This window comes from Schistocerca piceifrons, chromosome 7 (assembly GCF_021461385.2).
Source record: "Schistocerca piceifrons isolate TAMUIC-IGC-003096 chromosome 7, iqSchPice1.1, whole genome shotgun sequence".
NCBI lineage: Eukaryota > Metazoa > Arthropoda > Insecta > Orthoptera > Acrididae > Schistocerca > Schistocerca piceifrons.
This window is the reverse complement of record NC_060144.1, coordinates 11,825,669-11,851,712: the sequence shown is the minus strand read 5'-3', so window position 1 is coordinate 11,851,712 and position 26,044 is coordinate 11,825,669. Positions and strand designations below refer to the sequence as shown.

The following is a 26,044-nucleotide window of genomic DNA, read 5'->3' as shown; positions in this document are numbered from 1 at the left end:
CCACAGAAGTACAAGATATCCTGGAGTCACCACTGAGTATTGATTGTTACACAACCATCAAGAACGCTCTGATACCCGGCTCTCGCAGTCCAAGGCGAAGAGATTGGAGAAGCTACTCCGCACAGAGGAGCTAGGTGATCGCACACCATCGCAGCTACTATGCTGACTGCGTACATTAGCAAGCAACACCGTCAGTGACGACATTTTGCGGAATATTTGGCTATCGCGCCTGCCCCCGACTCGCAGAAAATATTGACAGTGTGTCCTAGCGATCTGGATGCACTCGCGCAAACCACGGATCACATAGCGGAAATGTATCCATCATCATGTGTCACAACAGTTTGCTCACAACCTCAGGCAGACAACACACTTGCCGCACAACAAGCACAGGCTGCCAGGATGACCACGCAAGTAGCTGCGTTACGGACCCAGACTACCAGCTGCCGATCTCGCCGCCACGGCTCACCGGGTCACTGCAGCTGCTCACCTTCGTCAACAAGAGTCTGTTGGTATCACCGACGGTATGGTTCTGAGGCGCGCAAGTGTAAACTGCCGCGTGAACAGGAAAACTCAGCAGGAAGTCAGTGATGATGGCCATTGGCTCTCCAAGTGGCAGCCGTCGACTGTTTGTAACGGAACATAGCACAAAGTTACAGTATTTGGTTGACACGGGTGCTGACGTGTCAGTCTACCCATCTGCTTGTCTGCCACATCGCAAATGTGATGACTGCCACCTTTTCGCAGCCAGTGGTTCCACAATAACAAGATATGGTCATGTCACATTAGTTTTGGACTTGGGCCTGTGGCGCATATTTGAATGGCAATTTGTTGTAGCAGATGTGATGCACCACATACTTGGAGCAGATTTTTTATAATTTTATGGACTCCTGCCTGACTTCTGTCACCAATGCCTTCTTGACACTACTACCAACCTAGCAAGCCAAGGTCGAGTGCATTGTGTGGAAGACACAGCAGTACGAGCGGTTACTGGCGATTCTCCATTTATAGAACTCCTCAGGCAGTTCCCAGAGATCACATGCCAGACTAGCACCTGTGCAGCCCTTGACAGTGCACTATATTTTGACTACACCTCGGCCACCACTACACACTCGACTGCACTGCTTGACACCTCAGACACTGAAGATAGTTAAGCAGGAATTCTCGTACATGTTAGCACAAGGAATCTGCCACCCATCGAGCAGTAGTTGGTCATCTCTACATGTGGTACCAAAGAAGAATAACGGATGGTGTCCAGGTGTCCATGCGGCGACTATGGACAGCTCAATGTCAGAACCATTCCAGATTGTTACCCAGTCCTGCATATCGAAGATTTTACTTTCAATGTTTATGGTAAGTCAATCTTTTCTACATTGTACTTATTTCGTGCATTTCACCAGGTACCTGTGGCACTGACGACACGGCTAAGACTGCCATCTGCATGCTGTTTGGACTCTTTGAATTTACCTGAATGCCTTTTGGACTTTGTAATGCAGCCCAAACGTTTCAACAGTTCATGGACGAAGAGACACGTGACTTAGACTTCTGTTATGTGTATATTGACAACATTTTGGTCATGACAAATTCAGAGGCAGAACACCATCAACGTACGACAGATCTTCACTCATTTACATGCACATGGCCTGCTCGTCAACCCGTCAAAGTGCATTTTTGGAGCAGATGAAGTACAGTTCCTAGGCTATGCTATCAATGCTCAAGGCATACGGCCACCACAGGAGAAAGTAGATGCTATACTGAATATTCCCCAGCCTATGGCGGTTAAAGAATTACATAGATTTCTTGGCATAACCAATTTTTACTGTCGATTCATTCACAATCATGTCTTCCTAGCTGCACCACTGGATAAGTTCTTGCAAGGTTCACCAAAGCCGAAACACAAACTCCAGGGGCACAGTGAGGCCGAGTTGGCATTTAAAAAGCTGAAGACTGCCATCGCAGCAGCTACATTGTTATGCACCCAGTTCCGCAGGCGCCTCTCGCCCTGATGGTCGACGCATCTCCAACTACAATTGTTGCTGCACTGCAACGGCAAATAGACGGGCACTGGCAGCCCTTAGCCTTTTTGAGTAAAAAGCTATCGCCATCCGAACAGAATTGGTCCACATATGATCATGAACTGTATGCTGCATATGCTACTATTAAGAAATTTTGTCACATGTTGGAAGGATAGAAGTTCACTCTCATCACAGATCATAAGCCACTAACATATGCTTTCTGCCAGCGTCCTGAGAAGGCATCGCCACATCAGCTGCGACACCTTGATTATATCGGACAGAAGGAGAACTAAATGTGCCAGCTGATGCACTCTCTAGGATGGCTCAAATGGCTCTGAGCACGATGGGATTCAACTGCTGAGGTCATTAGTCCCCTAGAACTTAGAACTAGTTAAACCTAACTAACCTAAGGACATTACATACATCCATGCCCGAGGCAGGATTCGAACCTGCGACCGTAGCGGTCTCGCGGTTCCAGACTGCAGCGCCTTTAACCGCACGGCCACTTCGGCCGGCCACTCTCTAGGACTGAAGCAATCACTGAAGCAGTTGATTTTGAAGCTCTCACCGTAGCGCAACAATCTGATAGTGAGCTTCGAGATTTGTTGGCGCAACCATTGGGCCTACAACTCTGCTGTATTACACTGCCACTGTCAACTGTGCTGCTGTATTGTGATGTCGCCACCAACAAACCGAGACCTTTTGTGACTACTGACTTTCGTCAACAGGCAATTGCCTCTTTACATAACTTGTTGCACCCTGGAATATGAGACACTACCAACATGGAGAAGCGAGCTTTTGTCTGGCCACACATGGACAATGATTGCAAGCAATATGTGCGACAATGTGTGGCCTGTCAATGGAATAAAGTTAGCTGGCACATTTGGGCACCTCTTGGCAAATTTCTTCCTCCAAATCAGAGATTTTATCATGTCCACCTCGACCTAGTAGGACCTCTCCCACCATTGAAAGGATACACCTACTGCCTTACAGCCATCAGTCGTTTTACATGCTGACCCGAGGTGTTCCCGATCGCCAACATCACAGCTGAAACTGTCACTACTGGCTTCTTCAGGAAACGGATTGCCCAATTTGGAGTGCCGTTACAAATCACAACAGACCAAGGAAGACAGTTAGAGTCGTATTTGTTCAAAGCAATCCTACTGGGTACAAGGTGCATTAGAACTACAGCTTACCACCAATCAGCAAATGGTTTAATTGAACACATGCACCGCCAACTGAAAGTGTTGCTCTGTTGTCACACCTCACAGCAGTGGACAGAGACGTTGCCCATTGTCCTCCTGGGTCTCCGTGCATCGCTGAAAGAAGATCTGAACGCCACGACTGCAGAACTTGTTTATGACCAACCAATACAGCTTCCCAGCGAGTTCTTTGCTAATGTGCCAGACAACAGCATTGACACTTCAGATTTTGTACAAAAACTGCGTACACAAATCCAGCAACTATGCCATGCTGTTCCATGGGATCAGCAGACCCATCGTCCATTTGTGTTTGACGAGCTACAGGAATGCAAATATGTCTTCTTACAGCATGATGCAGTATGCAAGCCGCTGCATCCACCCTACAATGGACCTCATCATGCCATCAGTAGGGAGGACAAGACAATAAATGTTGATGTGATGGGTACACCAACCACCGTCTCCGTGAACAGGCTCAAACCAGCTTTCTGCGCTCGCTACAACAGAGGAACACTTCCAGTTGGTGGTGCATGTGTTCAATTAAACCATTTGCTGATTGGTGGTAAGCTGTAGTTCCAATGCATTTACATACACTGAGGATATGACCGAAGCTCCAGACACTCCGCTGCACATCACAGGTCAGTCTCAACAGACGTCTGAGGCTGCCTCTAATGCACCATCAGCAGCCTGCACACGACCTGTTGTAACCCGGTCCGGATGACATGTCCGTTTCAACAGAAAGTACGATTGACACTAAGGGGGGAGTGGTGAAGTGCAGTGTTATGTGCAGTGTAATACTGTGTGCGAGTGATTGCCATTTGTAATTATTATCTCTGACACATTCTCTGACTTATATTTCCTCATTTGTTTTTATGCTGTTCTGTTGTTTAATTTTCTAGTAAAAGAGTTGTATGAGCTACGGTGTGTTTTTATGTTGCAATTAAGTAAATACAACTAGTCTGGCATCAGGTACAACAGCCAACAAACTGTCTGTCTGCATGAATGACCATTGACAAACTGAGAACAAGAAACAGTACCACCCAGTTGCTCAGTATGCTGCCCAACATGACGTTCTTCATTTCAATGACTGCTTCACAGCCTGTGCCATCTGGAACCTTCTCACCAACACCAGCTTTTCTGAATATTGCAGGTGGAAACTCTTCCTTTTTTTAGTCATTGTCCTGTTTCCTTCCCAGTTCTACACAGCCCTCTATTCCACCAATGCACCCACAGTCTTTTTACTTTTCTCCTTTTCTGCTTCCTTCCTCCCAACCTCCCCCCCCCCCCCCCCCCCACCCCGCTGCCAACCGTCTAACATCCTGACTGCACCTAGCTGCCCTACCTTCTTCCCAACTCATCCCAGTATGGCCCCACAACCAGCAATTTACTGTCCCCCACCCCTACCCTGCTATCCCTGCCCCCTCCCCTGCCACAGCCTCCTCCTTATTGCTCCCCATCACCACCCAGTTTGCTTCTTCCATCATGCACTGCTGCTCGCAGTCTGGCCATGCCAGCCAGAGGCTGCAGTCCTGTGTGTGAGAGAGTTCTGTTTGTGTGAGTGTATATTTGTATGTTGTCTAATTCTGATGAAGGCCTTTCTGGTGAAAAGATTAGCTGCTGACAGTCTCTTTGCCATGCCTATCTGCGACTCAGCATCTCCACTATATGGTGAGTAGCAACTATTCTTTTCATAATATGTCATTATTCCATTAAGAATTTTCCATTGTTTGATTTTGTATTTGCAGTTTTAAAGTTACCAACTTTATATTATAATTTAATTAACTGTAGCCTTCAGTTCTAACAATCAGAACACAGATATGTTTACAGTGTGAGTGGTTCTCTGGACCTGTTCAGTTGAAGGGACACTATATAATGTATTCAAATACATTTTGTGATGTATAGAAGTTAATTTGATTTGTAATTAAGTTTTGTAGTACTGGTATCCCCCTCTTTTCTTATTTTTAAATAGATCCTCTAATGATGATGTGGTAATATGTTGAAAACAACAATGATATTACTTGTGTGACCTGCTGCACAAATATATTATACAAAGTTTTTGCAAGATAATCACTGAGTTTACCTAAGGCAGTATGTCTAGTCTCAGCATTTTTGTATTGCTGCTGGTTACTGTTGATTTCACAGTGCACTATATCAACTGGAAATCAGTCACTTGCTTTCATATCAGCCTTTGAAGAATCACATTGGCTTCCTGTGTCATTTATCCATGTGCTGTGCACATTTTGCCCTGTCAAAACACAATAACATTTCTTTTTAGCATTTTTACCACTGATGGTGCTGCTCATCATAATGGATGGCACTGAACATTTTCTTGCTAGGATCTGGATGTATATGTGAAATGCATTCTGCACATTAACAAATAGTACAACATTTGTTAAGTAAACTCATCACTCTATTCAAAGAAGAAATTTAGATGCAATTATCATTGCAAGCTGGTCTTTTATCATTACTTAAGACAGGCATTACATTCTTCTGCACCAGATATCAATTTTTCCAAATAATGTGTTAGAGAGATCACAGAAATTATCAGGTCACTGAAAATCAGTACATCTTCTGGTTATGATGGTATTTCAGTCATAATACTAAAATCTTTCATTGATTTGGTAATGCCCCTCTTGAGCTATCTTTGTAACCAGTTGAGGAGTGAAGGTGTATTTCCTGAAAGGCTCAAATTTGCATTAGCAACACCCATTTATAAAAGTGGATATAAGTAACTGATCTTCCTCCCAACTGAAGGTTTTTTTTTAGTATAGCTTACAACAGAATATCAAAACCATTTTTCTGATAATAGTATTTTAGCAACAGGTCAGCTTGGCTTCAGTAAACGCTTCAGCTGATTTCATGAATTCAGTTTTGGTAGAACTAAGGAATAACTAAAGGCAACAAATGAAACCCACATATGGCTTTGCACAAAATACTTAATACTTTATTTTTCCAACTTGGAAAAGAAAACTCACAGAACTAACAGTCAAAGAGTAAAAACTTGTATCCAGCATCCACTGCACTTGCATAGAGTAAACGAAGCACACATCACTGGCTACTCACACGTTTCCCCCCCCCCCTCCCCCCCCCCCCCCCCCCCCACGTTCTCATTTATCCCAAGTGCTCTGCACTTTAACTTGACTTGTCTCCTTGCTCTCGTACGGAGGCCTTTTTGCTGCGAGGATGAGGGAGCCAGTGTGGGCTGTTGCATTGTGTCTCCATGTCCTCGTCATGGGTTCTTCTGCCGTATCATGCATAGTGAGTTCCAAACTTTGGTCCCTCCCCATCTTCTTGAGCCTCGTCATACTCCAGTTCTGGTAAGACCCATACTGGTTTTACTCTCTCTATGGACACTCTAATAGTTTTGTCATTCTGTGAGATGTCCATAGTATGGGTGCTGTGTCGTACTATTCGATAAGGTCCAGTATTTGGAAGGTGAAGTGGTGCTGTGACTGAATCTGTGTGGAGCATGACATGTGTAAATCTGCCAACACCTTATGCATGAAAACTGGTCGCTCACCATGTCTAGATACCGTAGGCCTTCTCATTGTTTCCACACACTCACAGATTTCATGTATTAGTGATGAGAGGTTTCTTAGCATTGGTGATGCGGCAGTGGTTAGGTAATCAGCCCGGATTCTCAGTGGTTCCCCATACACCAATTCTGCCACTGTGGCACTGCTGTCCATCTTGTATGTGGTCCATAGTCCAGGAGAACCAATGGTAATGCTTCTGTCCAGCTTCTCTGATGACACGTGAGAGGTGCCTTCAATGTCCTGTGCCACCTCTCCACCATACTATTGCTCGCTGGATGGTAGCTCGTTGTATGGTGATGCTGGAACCTACATAAATCATCTAGCTTGTTGAACAGACTACACTCAAACTGGCAGACTTGACCTGTCGTGATACGAAGGGGGCACCCAAAGCAAGCTAGCCACTGAGAGACAAACACCTTTGCAACGTTTTTGCTGCTATGCCAGTGGTCAGAATGGTCTCTGCCCATCTCATACATCCATCTACCACTGTTAACATGCATTTATAGCCATCCGAAACTGGAAGTGGACCCACTAAGTCCAGATGGACATGGAAAATCTTGCTGGTGATGCTGTGAAATTCCCAATTTCTGCATGAACGTGTTGTCCTATTTTGCAGCACTGACACTGTAGGCATGAGCAAGTCCACTCCCTGGCGTCCTTTTTAATTGATAGCCAGATGAAACATACTGTTCAGTGACTTGATTGTGGAATTTGCCCTGGGTGTGCCAGGTCATGAACACTGCCAAATGATGCCTTACGAAATTGTTGGGGAATGTATGGGTGTGGCTTCTGCCTTGATATATCGCACCTTAACTTAAGCCATCTTCCTGGCATGAGCACCGGCTGTTAAGTGTAACCCTGTTTTGTGGTCCGTCAATAACTTTTGTAGATCCAGATACGCTTCCCGTGATGTAGTGAGTTCTTTGTAGTTTATTGTGGTGGTCACACTGCAAACACAAGAAAAGTAATCTGTAACCAGATTCTCCGCACCTCTGATGCGTCTTGTATCTGCGGTTAATTGATTGACAAACTCTGTGCTGGAACTGCCTTTATGAGCAGCTATCGCTGATGTTGCTGAAAGGTTTAGGGTCAGTGAAAATTGTTACTGGCCTGGCTTCAATATTCGGGCGGACATATTTGATGCTTTCATATATTTCCAACAACTCTCTGTCATATGCATTCCATTCTGTCTGTTGGAGTTGGAGCTTCTTTGAGAAGAGACTAAGAGGTTGCTAATGTCCATCAACCTGCTGTTGCAAGGCTGCACCAATTGCGACCTGGCTCACATCTACTACAATACTCAATAGTGCATGCCTCCTCTAAGCTTCTTTGCAAGTTGCCAAAAGCTTTGGTTATTTCTGATTTCTGGTGCCCGTTGCAGCTTTCACATTCCTGCGGTATTCTTGCCAGCGGTGCGTTCGTAAGTGGTACCTGTGTTTCGGCAGGAACTGGTAAATGACACTGGTAAAAATTTACCATACCGAGATAATGCCTAAGTTGTTTGTAGTCTGTAGGTTTGGGTAGGTTGCACAACATGAAGATCTTCTCCGGTAATGGCTGTATACTGTCAGCTGAGACTACATAGCTGAGGCAAGTTACTTGACTCTTGGCCATGATGCATTTGTGTTCATTTAGCATTACTCCATACTTATCAAGCCTTTGGTTGGTTTGGGGAAGGAGACCAAACAGCGAGGTCATCGGTCTCATCGGATTAGGGAAGGACAGGGAAGGAAGTCGGCCGTGCCCTTTGAAAGGAACCATCCCGGAATTTGCCTGGAGCGATTTAGGGAAATCACGGAAAACCTAAATCAGGATGGCCGGACGCGGGATTGAACCGTCGTCCTCCCGAATGCGAGTCCAGTGTCTAACCACTGCGCCACCTCGCTCGGTGCATCAAGCCTTTGTCGTACTTCCTGAATAGGTCTATATGTGATTGCATATCCTCTGAGAATTCCAAAATATCATCCAGATATGCATAACAGAAAGGCAATCCCTGGAGCACTTCATCAATGAATCTTTACCAGGATTGGGCTGCATTTTTGAGTCTGAATGGCATAAAAGGAAATTCAAATAGCCCAAAGCGTGTGATCATTGCCGTCTTTGCCATGTCAGGTGGAGCCATAGGAATCTGATTGTATGCCTTACGACAATCCCGTACTGAGAATACTTTTGCACCCGCTAGAGCATACGTAAACTCTTCAATATTTGGTATGGAGTACTTGTTCAGGATTGTTCTTGTGTTCACTCGGTGGTAGTTGCCACAGGGACACCATGTGCCATCTTCCTTACATATTAGGTGGAGAGGGGACGCACAAGAACTGTCAGACCTTCTTATTACCCCAGCTTGGAGCATCACCTCAAATACCGCTTTTATCTCCACTAATCGCTCTGGGGCTAATCTGCGGACGCGTCTTGTTACTGGTGGTCATGGTGTGGTGTGTGTATATAAAGCACTGTACTATGTTTAACAACTGGAGTCTTTATGGCTTCTTGTTGGGGAGACTGTATAGCTGAGTTACTGACTTCTCCTAAAACATCCTCTGCCGTACTGCACCGAAAGCCTTGTATCATGCCGCTATTTGATCCAGTAGTATGAGAGTTATTTGCCAAGTCCATGGTGAGCGCAAAATGAGACAAGAAATCTGCGTCTAAGATTGAGTGTAAAATATCTGCCAATAGAAAATTCTACTTATAACAGGTAGATAAACCTATATGTATAGCGAGATATTTATAGCTGTTCGTGTTTATACTTGACTTGTTAACTGCTATCAATTTCAAAGGCTCCCATGTGTCCTCCTTAACAAAGCTTGGAGCCAGCAAGGTAATCACTTCCAAGACAGTGTCAATCCGGAAGTTGAGGCCTGTGAGTCTATCAACCACTTGTAATCTGTGCAATGTTAGCTTATACTCCCAGGGTGATGCTGAGTGCCACAAAGGTATACTATATCAGAAGCCTTCAAGTGCCTTATCTTGACTGTGTGTGTTGCTGCCTGCAACTGTCACCTGGTTCCGCGTTCGTATATGGTGCTGTTTATGAGTGCCGCAGCCCATGGCGCCTAGAGTGGGCTGCCCTCGCCATTTGTGTGTCCACAAGGTTTTGTTCATCTTGTAGCTTGTGGCCCAAATCATCTGTGATACCAGCAAAAATTGTCAGTGTAAGATTGATCCTGTTTGGAGTGTGACCTCTTCTTGTTACTGGTGGACCTGGTGGACGTCTGCGGCTCCAAATCATGTAGGCAAGTAGCCATACTTTCCATCACGTCTTGCAGTTTCCTGATCCCCTCATCAATGCCTGGTTTTTGCCTGTAACCTGTGGCTGCACAGCTTAACTTCGATTCTTCTAACTATTCTGATTAGTCATCACTGGCTTCCATTGCAGAAGTGGCAGATGACATTGCTACAGATGCTACAAGTGTCAACTGTAGAGTAGCGAAAGCTCTGTCAGCTATTTGCAGTTGTTTGTCAAGAGACTGTTGTTTTTACGCAATCAACATTGGTTGAACTTGATGAGAAAGCTGCCGTTGCCAGACGTGCAGTAACAATTCGTTGGACATCATGCTTGCATCGACTATTGTGAGTAAATGTCTCCAAAAATCAGATGGACTTCTGTTCCGCATTTCTCCTGATACGTCACCTGGGAAAGTCGCTGTTCAAGTAATTTCATGCAGTGAGCAATCAATGCCATTTTAAGTGTGGTGTATGGGCTGCTTAGGTGTGAATGGAGTTGCTCTTAACTGCAACCATGGCACAGTTGATAACGGTGCGTTCATGCGTGAAAAATCATCTATGTGTGACTATGTCGTGTGGCTGCTACTACTGGCATTTGCAAATTCATGAATTCTGCTTTGCTATCATTCTTCAGCGCTGCAAGCTCTAAAAGATCAATCTGTTGCTTTAGCTGTCGCATCTCATTGTTTGTTGCTTGCAGAATTTTGTTAGCTTCTCCATCTTTGGCCAAACTGTCACACAATATTAAGTTGCGAGAGTTTTTCTTGTTTTTCCTGGGGTCACCAAATATGTTGGCAACAAATTAAACCCACATACAGCTTTGCACAAAATACTTCATTTTTCCAACTCAGAAAAGAAAATTCACCGAACTAACCGTCAAAAAGAAAAAAACTTATATCTAACATCTGCTGCACTTGCATGGAGTAAACGAAGCACGAGTCACTAGTTACTCCCATATTCCCACATAACAAATACTCTTTTAGCATTTTCTGTAATCTTGTCAAGCACTTCACTTGTGTAGTTTTTAAGATTCTACTGATGATACTAAAATGGTGTGGTATTAAAAGCATTCCACTCACATGAAAGGAATCTTATCCTAACAATAGAAAACAGAGGGCCACATTAAGAAATGGTATGACACAAATGAGAGTAAATTCTCAGTGAAGCAACATTAAATATGGTCCCACTCCTGTTTCTGGCCTACGTAAATGATGTATCTGGTGCTCTTCAATAACTATAAGATTTGCTGATGACACAGGAATATTAATAAAGGGCCCTGACACATTCATACTACAAACAGCCAAAAGAATAACGGAGCAGGTTTACAACTGGTTCACAGCAAACAATTTAAACTTCAAAACTTCCTGGCAGATTAAATCTGCGTGCCAGACCGAGACTCAAACTAGGGATCTTTGCCTTTTGCGGGCAAGTGCTTTACCAACTGAGCTACCCAAGCACAACTCACGCCCCATCCTCACAGCTTCACTTCTGTCAGTACCTCGTCTCCTACCTTCCAAACTTTACAGAAGCTCTCCTGCGAACCTTGCACAACTAGCACTCCGGAAAGAAAGGATATTGTGGAGGCTTGGCTTAGCCACAGCCTGGGGGATGTTTTCAGAATGAGAATTTCACTCTGCAGCAGAGTGTGCACTGATATTAAACTTCCTGGCAGATTAAAACTGTGTGCCAGACCGGGACTTGAAGTCAGGACCTTTGCCTTTCACAGGCTAGTTCTGCAAGGCTCACAGGAGAGCTTCTGTAACGTTTGGAAGGTAGGAGGTGAGGTACTGGCACAAGTGAAGCTGTGAGGACGGAGTGTGAGTCATGCTTTGGTAGCTCAGTTGGTAGAGCACTTGCCCGCAAAAGACAAACATCCCGAGTTTGAGTCTCGGCCCGGCACACAGTTTTAATCTGCCAGGAAGTTTCATATCAGAGCACACTCTGCTTCAGAGTGAAATTCTCATTCTGGAAACATCCCCTAGGCTGTGGCTAAGCCATGTCTCCGCAATATCCTTTCTTTCAAAAGTGCTAGTTTGGCAAGGTTCGCAGGAGAGCTTCTGCAATGTTTGTAAGGTAGGAGATGAGGTACCAGCAGAAGTGAAGCTGTGAGGATGGGGCATGAGTTGTACTTTGGTAGCTCGGTTGGTAGAACACTTGCCTGCATAAGGCAAAGGTTCCGAGTTCGACTCTCAGTCTGGCACACAGTTTTAATCTGCCAGGAAGTTTCACATCAGCGCGCACTCCGCTGCAGAGTGAAAAATCTCATTCCAGTTTAAACTTCAATCATATAAAGAGTCATCTTCTATACTACCATATAAAGACAAATTGGTGTTTAATGTTGTTACCAAAAATATCAAAAAGTTCTTGACCAATTTACTTCAAATATTTACCCAAAGCTCTAATATAGATTCCAACAGGCATAAACTGTATACATTTTAATACATATGGTATATAACTGTGTATGAAATATATAAAGGGGAACAATTGTCACCAAACTTCTCAAAAAAAATTCTTGACTGATTTACTTCAAATTTTTACACAACCCTCTAATAAATGCTGTAATGGACAAAGCATATATATTTTTCCATAGTATACAGTATAGTATATAGTACATAAAAAGTCTCTAAACTTTATTGACCAATTTATTTCAAATTTTTCCATGATAATCTACGAGGGCCGTTCAGAAAGTAACCTCCGGTTGATTTAAAAAAATACACCAAGTTAAATAAAAATATTTTAATATATACATCTTACAACTACATCTTTGCACTATTTTTCTACATAGTCTCCATAGCGATTGAGGCACTTATCGTATCTCTTCACAAGCTTTGAAATTCCTTCTGCATAAATATCACCCGCTTGTGCCTAGAGCCAACCTGTGACCACATCTTTGAGCTCTTCGTCGTCATCAAACCGCTGTGACCCGAGCCATTTCTTCAAATGCATGAAGAGGTGATAATCACTTGGCGCCAGGTCTGGGCTGTAAGGTGGATGGTTGAAAACGTCCCACTTGAAGGACTCAAGAAGGGCCGTTGTTTTGCGAGCAGAGTGAGGACGGGCATTATCGTGCAAAAAAACAATACCGGAAGTCAGCATACCACGGCGTATGTTCTGTATAGCCCATCGTAACTTTTTTATTGTTTCACAGTACACGTCTTGATTAATGGTCATACCACGTTCCATGAATTCAACCAACAACACCCCTTTGGCATCCCAAAACACCGTTGCCATCAGTTTTCTGGCAGAAAAATCTTGCGAGGCTTTTCTTGGTTTGGTAGGCGAATTTGAATGTGCCCACATCTTTGATTGTTCTTTTGTCTCAGGGTTCACATACTTAATCCAGGTTTCATCACCGGTCACGATTCTGTTTAACAATGGTTCTCCTTCGTCCTCATAACATGACAGAAAGTCTAATGCAGAGGCCATTCTTTGAGTTTTGTGGTGGTCGGTAAGAATTTTGGGCACCCATCGTGCACAGAACTTACGGTAACCCAATCTTGCTGTCGCTATCTCGTACAAGAGAGTCTTAGAAATCTGTGGAAAACCAGTAGACAACTCCGACATTGAGAAACGTCGATTTTCACGAACTTTTGCATCAACTGTCTGAACGAGTTCGTCAGTCACCAATGATGGTCTACCACTCCTCTCTTCATCATGAACGTTTTCTCGTCCACTTTTAAATAAATGTACCCATTCACGGACAACTCCTTCACTCATAACTCTTGGTCCGTACACGGCACAAAGCTCACGATGAATAGCTGCTGCAGAATATCCTTTGGCTGTAAAAAACCTTATGACAGCATGCACTTCACATTTGGCGGGGTTTTCTATTGCAGCACACATTTCAAACTGCCACAAAAACTAAACTAGCGCAGGTACGACGTTCACTCGACCACGGCTTGATGCCGACTGACCTGTTGAGTGCGTGAACGAACAGATGGCATCGCTACTCCCCCCACAACCCGCACTGTGACCAATCGGAGGTTACTTTCTGAACCGCCCTCATAACAAACATTCAGACTGACTTGTAGTCTGCTGAGCATTGGAGGCTGATGTTAGTTCCCCCTACAGTTCACTGCCTGTCCTGTTTTATCAGTCTGCCCAGCCTACGACATCTGTAATGATGGGTGGCCACCTAATTCCATGATGTCTGTCCGTGGTTTCACCATGTGTTGAAGACCATCGCCACAGCACTCCTCGAAAACCCGACACGCTGTGCAGTTCCCAAAGGGCATGCTAAGCCTCCGGACCATCACAATCTGCCCTTGGTCAAATTCAGATAGATCACACGCATTCCCCATTCTACACACAGACAGCACACTCGTTGATACAACATACACTGTGCTTGTGTCTGACTATCAGTCATTCCTCATGAGGTGATGCTGCTATCAACTGGATGAGTTTATATTGACAGTAGGTCAGTGGTTATAATGTTCTGGCTGATCAGGAGGTTATGGACAGAGAGGGGTGGAGGGAGAAGGAGAGGGATAAAAAGAGGTGCAAGGCAAAGAAGGACAGAAAGAAATAAAGACATATATCTGATTCCTGGACATATTTAGCAGTTGCAAAGCACTGCTGGATCTGCTGGTATTATACAATTCCAAACAAATCAAAATGATTTACAGATTAATGGACATACTGAAAGAGGCTCTATGTGTATAGTTCCCAGACATCCAGATGGATAACAAACTGAGATAGCACCAGCGTAGGGATTATTTAATCAAAATGCCCAGTACTGCTGGCTCTGCACTCAGAAACATGTCTCACTGTGTTGACCTGCAGACGGGATTGCTAGCATACTCAGCATGCTTTCACTCATCACTTTTCTGTGACATAACCTCTGATGCAATACAGCTAAGATCAAGAAAATTTTTATTCTACAGAAGCACACAGTAAGGACATTGTATAAAGATGATAACTAAACATCTTGCAGAAACCTCTTCAGGGACATGGAGTGTGTTACACTCTTGTGCCAATACTTACACCGACTGGTGGTATTTCTGCTAAATAACAAGAGTGAATTCAGGATGAACTGTGAAATTCACAACTGCAACACTAGAAGCAAAGTACGTATCCATATAGAATATGCATCCCTGTCTAGGATTCAGAATAGAGTTTTATATACTGGTGTAGTATTATATAAATATATGCCCACAGACATCTGGCAGAAAATTTAAAATCCCAAAAGATTCAAAAACAAAATAAAAGTGTAAGCACGAGCTGCTCCTTCTACAGTTCATTAGAATATTTGGACTTACGGGGAATGTAAATGCTACAATATTCCAATGTTTATGTTAAACAGATTTTGAGGTTGCCAATTATTTATCTACTCATTTAAAAGGGAGTGCTGAAAAATAATGCCTCCAAATGTTTTATTCTATTCTCAATATTGGTTAACGTATTACAGGTCATTTATATTACTCAATCTACATTCCCACTTTGCTGGTGCAAAATGCAACCCTCTGCTGCTAGAGGGCTCCGAACAGTACCGTGCAAAATGGCAATGTGTAATGTAACTAGCTGGTGCATGAGAAACAGTGTGCTGTAATTGAGTTTCTAACCACAAAAAACTTCTTCCACACATGGGGCACCCTCTCTTTCAGCATGACAATTCCAGACCGCACACGAGTGATGTGACATCTGGGACAATCCAACACCTTGGGTTCACCATCATCGATCATCCTCCACACAGTCCCAACTTGGCCACATCAAATTTTAATCTGTTTCCAGAATTTAACGAACAACTTTGACTTCACTTTAACAGTGATGAAGCAGTGAAGGCATAGATGAGGTTGTGACTCCATCAGCAAAACCGAACATTCTACAGTGATGCTATCAAAAAACTGCTCTTTCATTGGGAGAAATGCATTCGTGACCAGGGTGGCTGTTGAGATATAAATATGTTGACATGAAGAATAAAGATGCAGAACAATAATAAAGCTTTTTAATTAAAAAGCTTTAAGAGCTTTCACATAAAAAATTCAGTGGCATTACTTTTCAGCATGCCCTTGCAGCTTTCAAATACTGCTATTATGGTCTTGGCATTTCTGCACTCAGTTCAGGGTTCCTAATCTGTTTGTGACACTATGCTTCGAAGATAGTAAGAACAATGATTCAGTCAGTGGCCAAATAAAATATTTGTTTGTGAATCACATCTTTAGGTCATAATTTTTCACAAGTCCATTGTTTTATCTAGTAAATAATATAAAAAATTAACATCTATCAAAAATTACCTGTCATGTTTCAACTTTAACTGCTTTATCTGGGAACCCTGTACATTCTCCATGATTTTATGGAGGATCTCCTAGAACATAAAGTAAAGTCACATGAAGAAATATATATTTACTCATTTATTTACTTACTGCACTATTACTCATCATACATGAAGCCCTCGCACACAGGTTTTTCATTATCTGATGGTTAATAAATTAAAATGAAATGTTCACATTGATATTTTTATAACTACATTCCACCAGTTTTTCTAGTTAATGATCTTTCTTGTTAACAACAAAAACTGTTGTCAACAAAATATTACATAAACATTCCACACAACTTTTACCTCATTTTCAGACATGTTGTATTCTTATTTTTGGGCAAAGCTCTGTTTTGGGCTGAAAGAAACTTTAAAACAGAGAAGAAGAAACCAGAATTTTAAATGTCTGTTTTCATCATTTGCTATACTATTCACAATAAAATAATTTTCTAAGCACATCACTGAGAGCAAAATTCTTTAATAGTTAACCAGAACATTTGCTTACAAACATATGCATCCTACTAAGACAATGGCACCCTTCCTTCATATGGGAGTCTCCGAGGAAGCTAAGGTGATACGGCTCCCATTTTCGGATTACAAAAGAAGGCCTCACTGAAACCTACAGTGGAGGATATGGACTCCTGCACAGTGGAAATAGGACATTACGATGCAATGTTGTACTCAGTGAAAAATTCTACTTTTCCATGTTGAAACACTCTGACTGTTACATTCTTCTAAACCTACACCCACATGACTAACTGAAATTCACACTGTCTGGTAGAGAGTTCATCAAACCACTTTCATACTATTTCTCTATTGTTCCACTCTCAGAGTGTGGGAAAAATGAACATTTAAATCTTTCCGTGTAATCTCTTATGTATCTTATTTCATCACAATAATCGTTTCTCCCTATGTAAGTGGGCATCAACACAATATTTTTGCATTTGGAGGAGAAAGTTGGTGATTGAAATTTCATAAATGATTTGGCAGAATCAATATTGCCTTTGTTATAATGATTGCCACCCTAACAATCATATCATATCCATGATCCTCTCTTTCCTATTTTGCAATAATACAAAACAAGCTAACCTACTTTAAATTTTTTCAGTGTCCTCCATCAACTGTATCTGGAAAGGATCCCACACCACATAACGGCTCTCCAGCAGAGGCTGGACAAGCTTAGTGTAGGCAGTCTTGTTAGTGGATTTGTTGTATCTGTTCTGACAATAAAACAATATCTTTGGTTTGCCTTCCCCACAATATTATCTGTCTTATTGTTCCAATTTAAACTGTTCACAACTATAATCTCTACCTGTTTAGATAAAAAGACTGCCTTTAGGTATGTGTAATTTATCGAACTGAAATGAAAGGATATGTCAATGACCTCACACTTTTCATTGTTTAGGGTCAATTGTCACTTTTCATGTAATACAAATATCTTGACTAAATCATTTTTCAATTGGTTTGATCTTCTGATGACTCTATAGATGGTAAATGACTAGACTATATCATCTGAAAATAATCTAAGAGAGCTGCTTAGATTATCTTCTACATCATTTATATGGATTAGGAACAGCATGGGGCTTGTAATAGTCCTTTGGGGAATGCTTGATATCACTTTGTTTTACTTGATGACTTTCCATTACCGTTAGTTACCACAAACTTTGACCTGTCTGATAGGAAATCACAAATCCAGACATACAATTGGTATGATACTCCATATGTATACAATTTGATTAGAAGCAGCTTGTTAAAGACTGTATCAAAAGCATTCAGGAAATCTAAAAATATGGAATCCACTGGAGATACCTTGTTGATAGAATTTATTACTTCATAAGAATAAAGAGTTACTCATATTCCACACGAATGGTACTTTCTGAAACTGTGGTGACAATGTATCAATATATTATTTTCTTCAACATAATTCACACTGATCAAGCTCACTATATGTTCCAAAAATCTACTGAAAATCAATGTATGTGGTGTGGGTCTGTAATTCAGCTGATTACTCCTATTTCCTTTCTTGAGTATTAGTGTGACCTGTGCAATGTTCCAGTCTTTAGGTTCATGTCTTTCATCAAGCAAGCAATTGTATATGATTGCTAAGTATGGAGCTATTACATCAGCATACTCTGAAACGAACCTAGCTGGTATACAATTTGGACTTGAAGATTTGCCTTCTTTTAAATGACGAGTCGCTTCACTATATCAAGGATATCTACATCTACACTCCTGGAAATTGAAATAAGAACACCGTGAATTCATTGTCCCAGGAAGGGGAAACTTTATTGACACATTCCTGGGGTCAGATACATCACATGATCACACTGACAGAACCACAGGCACATAGACACAGGCAACAGAGCATGCACAATGTCGGCACTAGTACAGTGTATATCCACCTTTCGCAGCAATGCAGGCTGCTATTCTCCCATGGAGACGATCGTAGAGATGCTGGATGTAGTCCTGTGGAACGGCTTGCCATGCCATTTCCACCTGGCGCCTCAGTTGGACCAGCGTTCGTGCTGGACGTGCAGACCGCGTGAGACGACGCTTCATCCAGTCCCAAACATGCTCAATGGGGGACAGATCCGGAGATCTTGCTGGCCAGGGTAGTTGACTTACACCTTCTAGAGCATGTTGGGTGGCACGGGATACATGCGGACGTGCATTGTCCTGTTGGAACAGCAAGTTCCCTTGCCGGTCTAGGAATGGTAGAACGATGGGTTCGATGACGGTTTGGATGTACCGTGCACTATTCAGTGTCCCCTCGACGATCACCAGTGGTGTACGGCCAGTGTAGGAGATCGCTCCCCACACCATGATGCCGGGTGTTGGCCCTGTGTGCCTCGGTCATATGCAGTCCTGATTGTGGCGCTCACCTGCACGGCGCCAAACACGCATACGACCATCATTGGCACCAAGGCAGAAGCGACTCTCATCGCTGAAGACGACACGTCTCCATTCGTCCCTCCATTCACGCCTGTCGCGACACCACTGGAGGCGGGCTGCACGATGTTGGGGCGTGAGCGGAAGACGGCCTAACGGTGTGCGGGACCGTAGCCCAGCTTCATGGAGACGGTAGCGAATGGTCCTCGCCGATACCCCAGGAGCAACAGTGTCCCTAATTTACTGGGAAGTGGCGGTGCGGTCCCCTACGGCACTGCGTAGGATCCTACGGTCTTGGCGTGCATCCGTGCGTCGCTGCGGTCCGGTCCCAGGTCGACGGGCACGTGCACCTTCCGCCGACCACTGGCGACAACATCGATGTACTGTGGAGAACTCACGCCCCACGTGTTGAGCAATTCGGCGGTACGTCCACCCGGCCTCCCGCATGCCCACTATACGCCCTCGCTCAAAGTCCGTCAACTGCACATACGGTTCACGTCCACGCTGTCGCGGCATGCTACCAGTGTTAAAGACTGCGATGGAGCTCCGTATGCCACGGCAAACTGGCTGACACTGACGGCGGCGGTGCACAAATGCTGCGCAGCTAGCGCCATTCGACGGCCAACACCGCGGTTCCTGGTGTGTCCGCTGTGCCGTGCGTGTGATCATTGCTTGTACAGCCCTCTCGCAGTGTCCGGAGCAAGTATGGTGGGTCTGACACACCGGTGTCAATGTGTTCTTTTTTCCATTTCCAGGAGTGTAATTTACTCATGTTGGCAGCTGTTCTTGATTCAAATTCTGGATATTTACTTCATCTTCTTTGGTGAAAGAATTTCAGAAAACCATATTTAGCAACACTGTTTTAATGGCACCATTTTCGATAGCCCCAGATCTTCGATATTTCCAAACTGGGGCAAAACCTTGATCAAAATTTAAGAAAATCAGTTCTCCAAAAATATAATCATTTTGTAGCACACATCTTTCTGAAGAGTTTCATATATAAAACTGTTATAACGTCAAGTTTGACACATATATTTCAGAATGACACAACACATATAAGTCACAGAGTAATTTGACAAGCAAGACATGTGTACATGTTAGCATTCGAATAAGCACTGAGTCCCAGTCTAGCGGCCGCTGCTCAGCTGGCCCCTTAGGTGGCGCAGCTGCTGTATGGCTGGCACACAGCGGTGCACATAGAGGACGCGTGTAATTGTGTGGCGGCGCTTTGAGTGATCGGCGAGTCACAACACTTTTCCCCCCTTTGAAATTGTTGCACTGGTCTTGATGGAGGTGTCCTGGAGATGGCTAACGTCCATAGGCGTTGTTTGACTCGCTGTAAAGTCTCGAGGAGGAGGCTTCCCGTACGGACGGAAGTGTCCCCCATGATAACGGGTCGAGATGACAGGAGACGTAGGGGTCGAATGTGCTGGGGCCCGTGCACCAATCTGCCCGTTGCGGCAAGTCCAGTTGATATGACAAGAGACATGGGCGATGTGTCGGCGTCCGTTGGAGGAGGAGGTGAGTAGATTTGCTCTGACAGAGGATGGTCATCCGGTTCCTGCATGGGCACGTCTCCTGGTGGCATCCGTTCTTGTGCTGGCATCGCGATGATGGTGAGAGGACTGTGTTGTGAGTATTGAGAGATGCCAAGATCCTGAGCATCAGGTAGAGCCAAAAGTGGTACAGCTGCATTCGGAACAGGCGTTGCTGGCACACGAGGGCGAAGCTGGTCCGAATGATGCACTGCAACACCCGTGTCTGTCTGGATTTCATACAGGCATCTGCCACAGTGTCTTAAGATTCGGCCCGGGCTCCATTTTGGCCGGCTGCCATATCCCTGTACCCAGACGAGGTCGTCGGCGGTGAACTGGCCAAGTGAAGACACCCGCAGCCATGAGGTGGAAGGCCGCAGAAGATGAAGTAGCATGCGGGGCTGTCGGCCATGTAAGAGCTCAGCCGGGCTGTGGTCGCCCATGGGGGTGAAACGGTAAGACGCCAGAAACTGGAGGAGCGCATCATCAGCAGCAGAAGAAGTCAGAAGTTTTCGCATCTGAGCCTCAAATGTGCGGACCAGTCATTCAGCCTCACCATTGGATTGGGGATGGAACGGCAGGGCCGTGACATGCATAACGCCATGACGAGCACAAAAATCCACAAATTCGGAAGAGGCAAATTGCGGACCATTATCAGTAACAAGAGTAGAGGGGAGGCCTTCCAAAGAAAAAATGCAGGTGAGAGCACTGGTGGTTGCCGCGGTGGTAGGCAACGTGCAACGGACAATGAAAGGAAAGAGAGTAGGAATCAATTACGAGGAGCCAATAAGTACCTAAAAAGGGTCCCACAAAGTCAGCATGAATGCACTCCCAGGGCTTCTCAGGCGAAGGCCATGGTGACAAAGATGACTTCGGGGCAGCGGCCTGTGACGCACAAGGGCCGCAGGCAGCGACCATGTGTCCTATTTCAGAGTCGATGGCAGGCCAGTACACATGATGGCGCACCAGAGATTTTGTGCGAGACACACCCCAGTGCCCTTGGTGAAGGAGGCACAAGACTGACGCACGCAAAGATGCAGGTACCACAACATGCAGCGAAGCATTGTCAGTGGAGAGGAGGATAACACCATCCCTAGCCGTGAGGCGGTAGCGCAAAGCGTAGTAGTTCTGCAACGGATCAGAAGTTTTAGCAGATGGGCGGTCTGGCCAACCCTTCTGAATACAGCATAAAACCTGGGAGAGGGTAGGGTCAGAACCCGTAGCAGCCACCAGCCTGTCCCCAGTGATGGGGAACCCGTCCACAACCCGCTGCTCGGCAACATCCAGGTGGAAACACAAAAGTTCGTCCCTATCGAATGCCTGATCAGGACCCATGGGAAGGCGAGACAGAGCATCAGCATTTGCATGTTGAGCCGTTGGCCAGAAATGAATCTCATAATTGAAACGAGACAAGTAAAGAGCCCAACGCTGGAGGCGGTGTGCAGCCTTGTCGGGAAGTGACGTTGATGGATGAATAAGGAAACAAGTGGTTTGTGATCCATAACAAGATGAAATTTTGAGCCATAGAGAAAAACACCAAACTTACAAAGAGCATAAATAATGGCCAAAGCTTCTTTCTCAATTTGAGAATACTTTTGTTGGGCATCCGTGAGCGTTTTGGAGGCATAAGCAATGGGTTGTTCCGAACCGTCAGAAAAACTGTGCGCAAGGACTGCACCGACCCCGTATTGAGAGGTGTCCGTGGCAAGAACAAGATGTTGGCCAGGTCGATAAGTAGCCAGGCACAGGGTCTGTTTCAGCATAGTCTTCAATTTCTGGAAAGCCGCGTCGCATGATGCGGACCAGTCAAAAGGCACGTTTTTATGCAACAGGCGATGCAATGGCTGAGCCACCGAAGCTGCAGATGGTAAAAGCTTGTGATAGTATGCTATTTTCCCCAAGAAGGCCTGCAGTTCCTTAACAGATGGAAGGTGAGGAAGGGCATCGATTGCAGCAACAGTTTGCTGAAGTGGACGAATACAATCCTGGGAGAGTTGAAACCCCAAGTACGTGATAGATGCCTGAAAAAATTGTGATTTCTGAAGATTACACTTAAGACCGGCAGTCTGTAAGACATGAAAAAGTGTGCGGTGATTTTGAAGATGTTCTTCAGTGGTGGAGCCAGTGACAACAATGTCGTCCACGTAATTGATACACCCTGGGACAGGGAGCAATAATTGTTCCAAGAATCGCTGAAAGAGAGCAGGGCGCTAGCAACCCCGAATGGCAAGCGTCGGTATTGATAGAGGCCGAAAGGCGTAAGGACCAGAAACTGCCGGGAAGCAGCGTCGAGAGGAAGTTGATGATAAGCTTCTGACAGGTCAATTTTAGAAAAATACTGGCCTCCAGCAAGTTTAGTGAACAGTTCTTCAGGACGGGGCATAGGGTAAGTGTCGATGAGGCATTGAGCATTTACAGTGGCTTTGAAATCGCTTCAGAGACGAATATCACCATTTGGCTTAGCAGCAACAACAACAGGAGAGTACCACTCACTGGAAGTGACAGGAAGCAAGACCCCAGAAGCAGTGAGACGATCCAGCTCCCGTTTGACCTGATCACGAAGGGCAGCAGGAATGGGCCGAGCCTGAAAAAACTTAGGCCAAGCAGTGGGTTTGAGTGTGATATGAGCTTCAAAGTCATTTGCACGGCCTAACCCAGAAGAAAAAAGGGACGAAAATGCCATCGACAAGGAATCCAGTTGAGCATAAGGAATAGCATCAGAGACATTATTGACAGAGTCATCTATGGAGAACCCAAAAACGCGAAAGGCATCAAAACCAAAAAGATTTTCTGCGTTGCTCTGGTCGACCAAAAATATGGGAACAGTGCGAACGACGGATTTGTAAGATACCTCAGCATTAAACTGTCCCAAGAGAGAAATCTTCTGTTTATTGTACATCCGTAATTGCCGAGTGACAGGTGACAGGAGTGGAGAACCCAACTGAAGATACGTCTGAGAATTAATTATAGTGGCAGCAGAACCGGTATCCACTTGCATGCGAACATCTCGACCAAGGATTTGGACAGTGAGGAATAACTTCCCTGAAAGGGAAGGAGTGCAATTGACAGACAACACAGAATCAGAATCAGTGTCATGTTCATGAACATCATGTATGTGGTCGGATTTGCAAATGGAAGACACATGACCTTTCTTTTTGCAATTCTGACACACAGCCCAACGTTGGGGACAATCCTCGCATGAATGTTTCGTAAAACACCGCGGACATGAAGGAAGTTGCCGGGGGTTTTGCTGCAGTTTCTTAGCGGATTGTTTACGGCTAGGCCGAGGCTGCGCGTGGGAGCACACTGCGGCCACGTCAGCCGACAGGGACACGCTGCACGCATCGTCAACAGCGCACAGAGGTTGTATTTCTCCGACATCACCCCATGCCTCTATTTGCGCCCCAGCAGCGCGAGAAATTTCAAAAGACTGCGCAATGGAGAGAACTTCATCTAGAGTCGGATTCGCCAACTGAAGGGCACGTTGCCGAACTTCTTTGTCGGGCGCCGACCGGATACTAGCATCCCGTACCATGGAATTGGCATAGGATTCTTTGTGAATGTCAGTAACAAATTGACACTTTCGACTGAGGTCGTGAAGTTCAGCAGCCCAAGCGCGATAGGATTGATGTGGCTGTTTTTGACAACGATAAAAGGCAACATGAGAGGCTACCACATGCATTTGCTTTTGAAAATAGACAGACAGAAGTGAGCACATTTCAGCAAAGGACAAAGACGCAGGATTCTTCAAAGGAGCCAATTGCGACAATCGATACATTTGAGATGAAATCCAGGAAAGGAACAGAGACTTACAAGGTTGTTCGTCCGTGACATGAAATGCCAAGAAGTGCTGTCGAAGACGTTTTTCATAATCAGACCAGTCTTCCGCCATCTCGTCTTAAGGAGGAAAAGGAGGTATAGCCAATGATGAGAAACGCCCCGCATTTGACGCCGCGACAAAATCGCGAATCGCCGCTGTTAGAAGCATTTGCTGTTCAAGGAGATTTTGCAATAGTTGCTCGACAGTAGCCATGGAACCCTGTGGGTCAACTGTGAAAAGGAAAAATCCACTACCTCTTCGCCAATTGTTATAACGTCAAGTTTAACACATATATTTCAGAACGACACAACACATATAAGTAACAGAGTAAGTTGACAAGCAAGACATGTGTACATGATAGCATTCGAATAAGCACTGAGTCCCAGTCTAGCGGCCGCTGCTCGGCTGGCTGCTTAGGTGGCGCAGCTGCTGCATGGCTGGCAGACAGCGCCGCACGTAGAGGACGCGCGTAATTGCGCGGCGGCGCTTTAAATGATCGGCAAGTCACAACAACAAGCAAGACAGTATACATTTCTCCAATCCTTAGGTTACAGCATATCTCTCTATAATCTTGCTACTGTTTCACACAGCGTGCTTTTCTTTCTGCAAAAGAATCTATTACCTCATCAAAGTTCATCAAACGTTTAGCTACATGAAAAATAAAAATGTCATTGTCTAATACTGGAAAAGCTGTTAATATGAATAGTACCCAAGACTGATGTGGTTTCTCAATTTGATTACGTCTAATTTGTCATTAGCTGCTAAATAAAACAAAATAGGCCTTTTTAATACAGTAGCAATTGTAACACATGCCAAATAAGTGAGACTGCTTTGGCACAATTGGTCATTTTTGCATACCTCATTCACATAAATAACATGACAGAATGTAATTCATGAAGTACCAATACCAAATTCCTATTATTCCTACTACAAGCAAAAAGATTTATGTTAGGAAATAGTTTCACACTTCATTCATGCACTCCAGTTTCTCAAGCATGAAATTGAAAGTAGTAGTACAAAATTTTTAAATAAATTTGGAATCGTCATATTCTTCCATATAATTTGTGTCATGTTCCCATTTCTTCTTCTCCGGTTAAATTCACTAACCTTGTCGGGATCACCAGTTCAGTCATCCCATGTTTATTCTCCAGTTAGGTGTTATTACATATTCATACAATGCATTTTCCATGCTATTCTGAGAATATAACTGGAGTGGCTGCTAATCTGGGGCTGTAGAATTGGCCATTAGTGGTGTAGTGATCTGGTAAAAATTTTCTGTCAGAATATTTTCTTGACTACACCAAGAAGAGTACATGTTAATCTTTCTTACCTATTCTTCCTGTTAGTCATTTATTTCTGGCCTGGTAGTCTTAATCTGTGGATTTCACTAATAATTATAACAGCACTAATCATTTGCACACCCAGCCAACCACCTAAACAAACAGCAATTGGCATTCACCTGTTCAGGTTTCTTTGATTCAGCTCATTTAGCCCCATCCGCTTTTGTCTGCTGAAAAGTTTTTTTATTTCTAGATCTGATGGGGACTTCCCTGGCAGAGACACCTTGTACAC

General features: G+C 44.3%; 1 protein-coding gene across 1 annotated transcript in view; it reads right to left on the bottom strand.

The window, feature by feature from the left end:
* LOC124804976 (1-phosphatidylinositol 4,5-bisphosphate phosphodiesterase-like) overlaps positions 1–26,044 on the bottom strand; it is a 543,720-nt gene that overhangs the window by 20,114 nt on the left and 497,562 nt on the right. Inside the window, exon 21 of the mRNA XM_047265367.1 lies at positions 16,209–16,279. Coding sequence (XP_047121323.1) covers positions 16,209–16,279 — 71 coding nt within the window. The remainder of the gene's footprint in view (positions 1–16,208; positions 16,280–26,044) is intronic.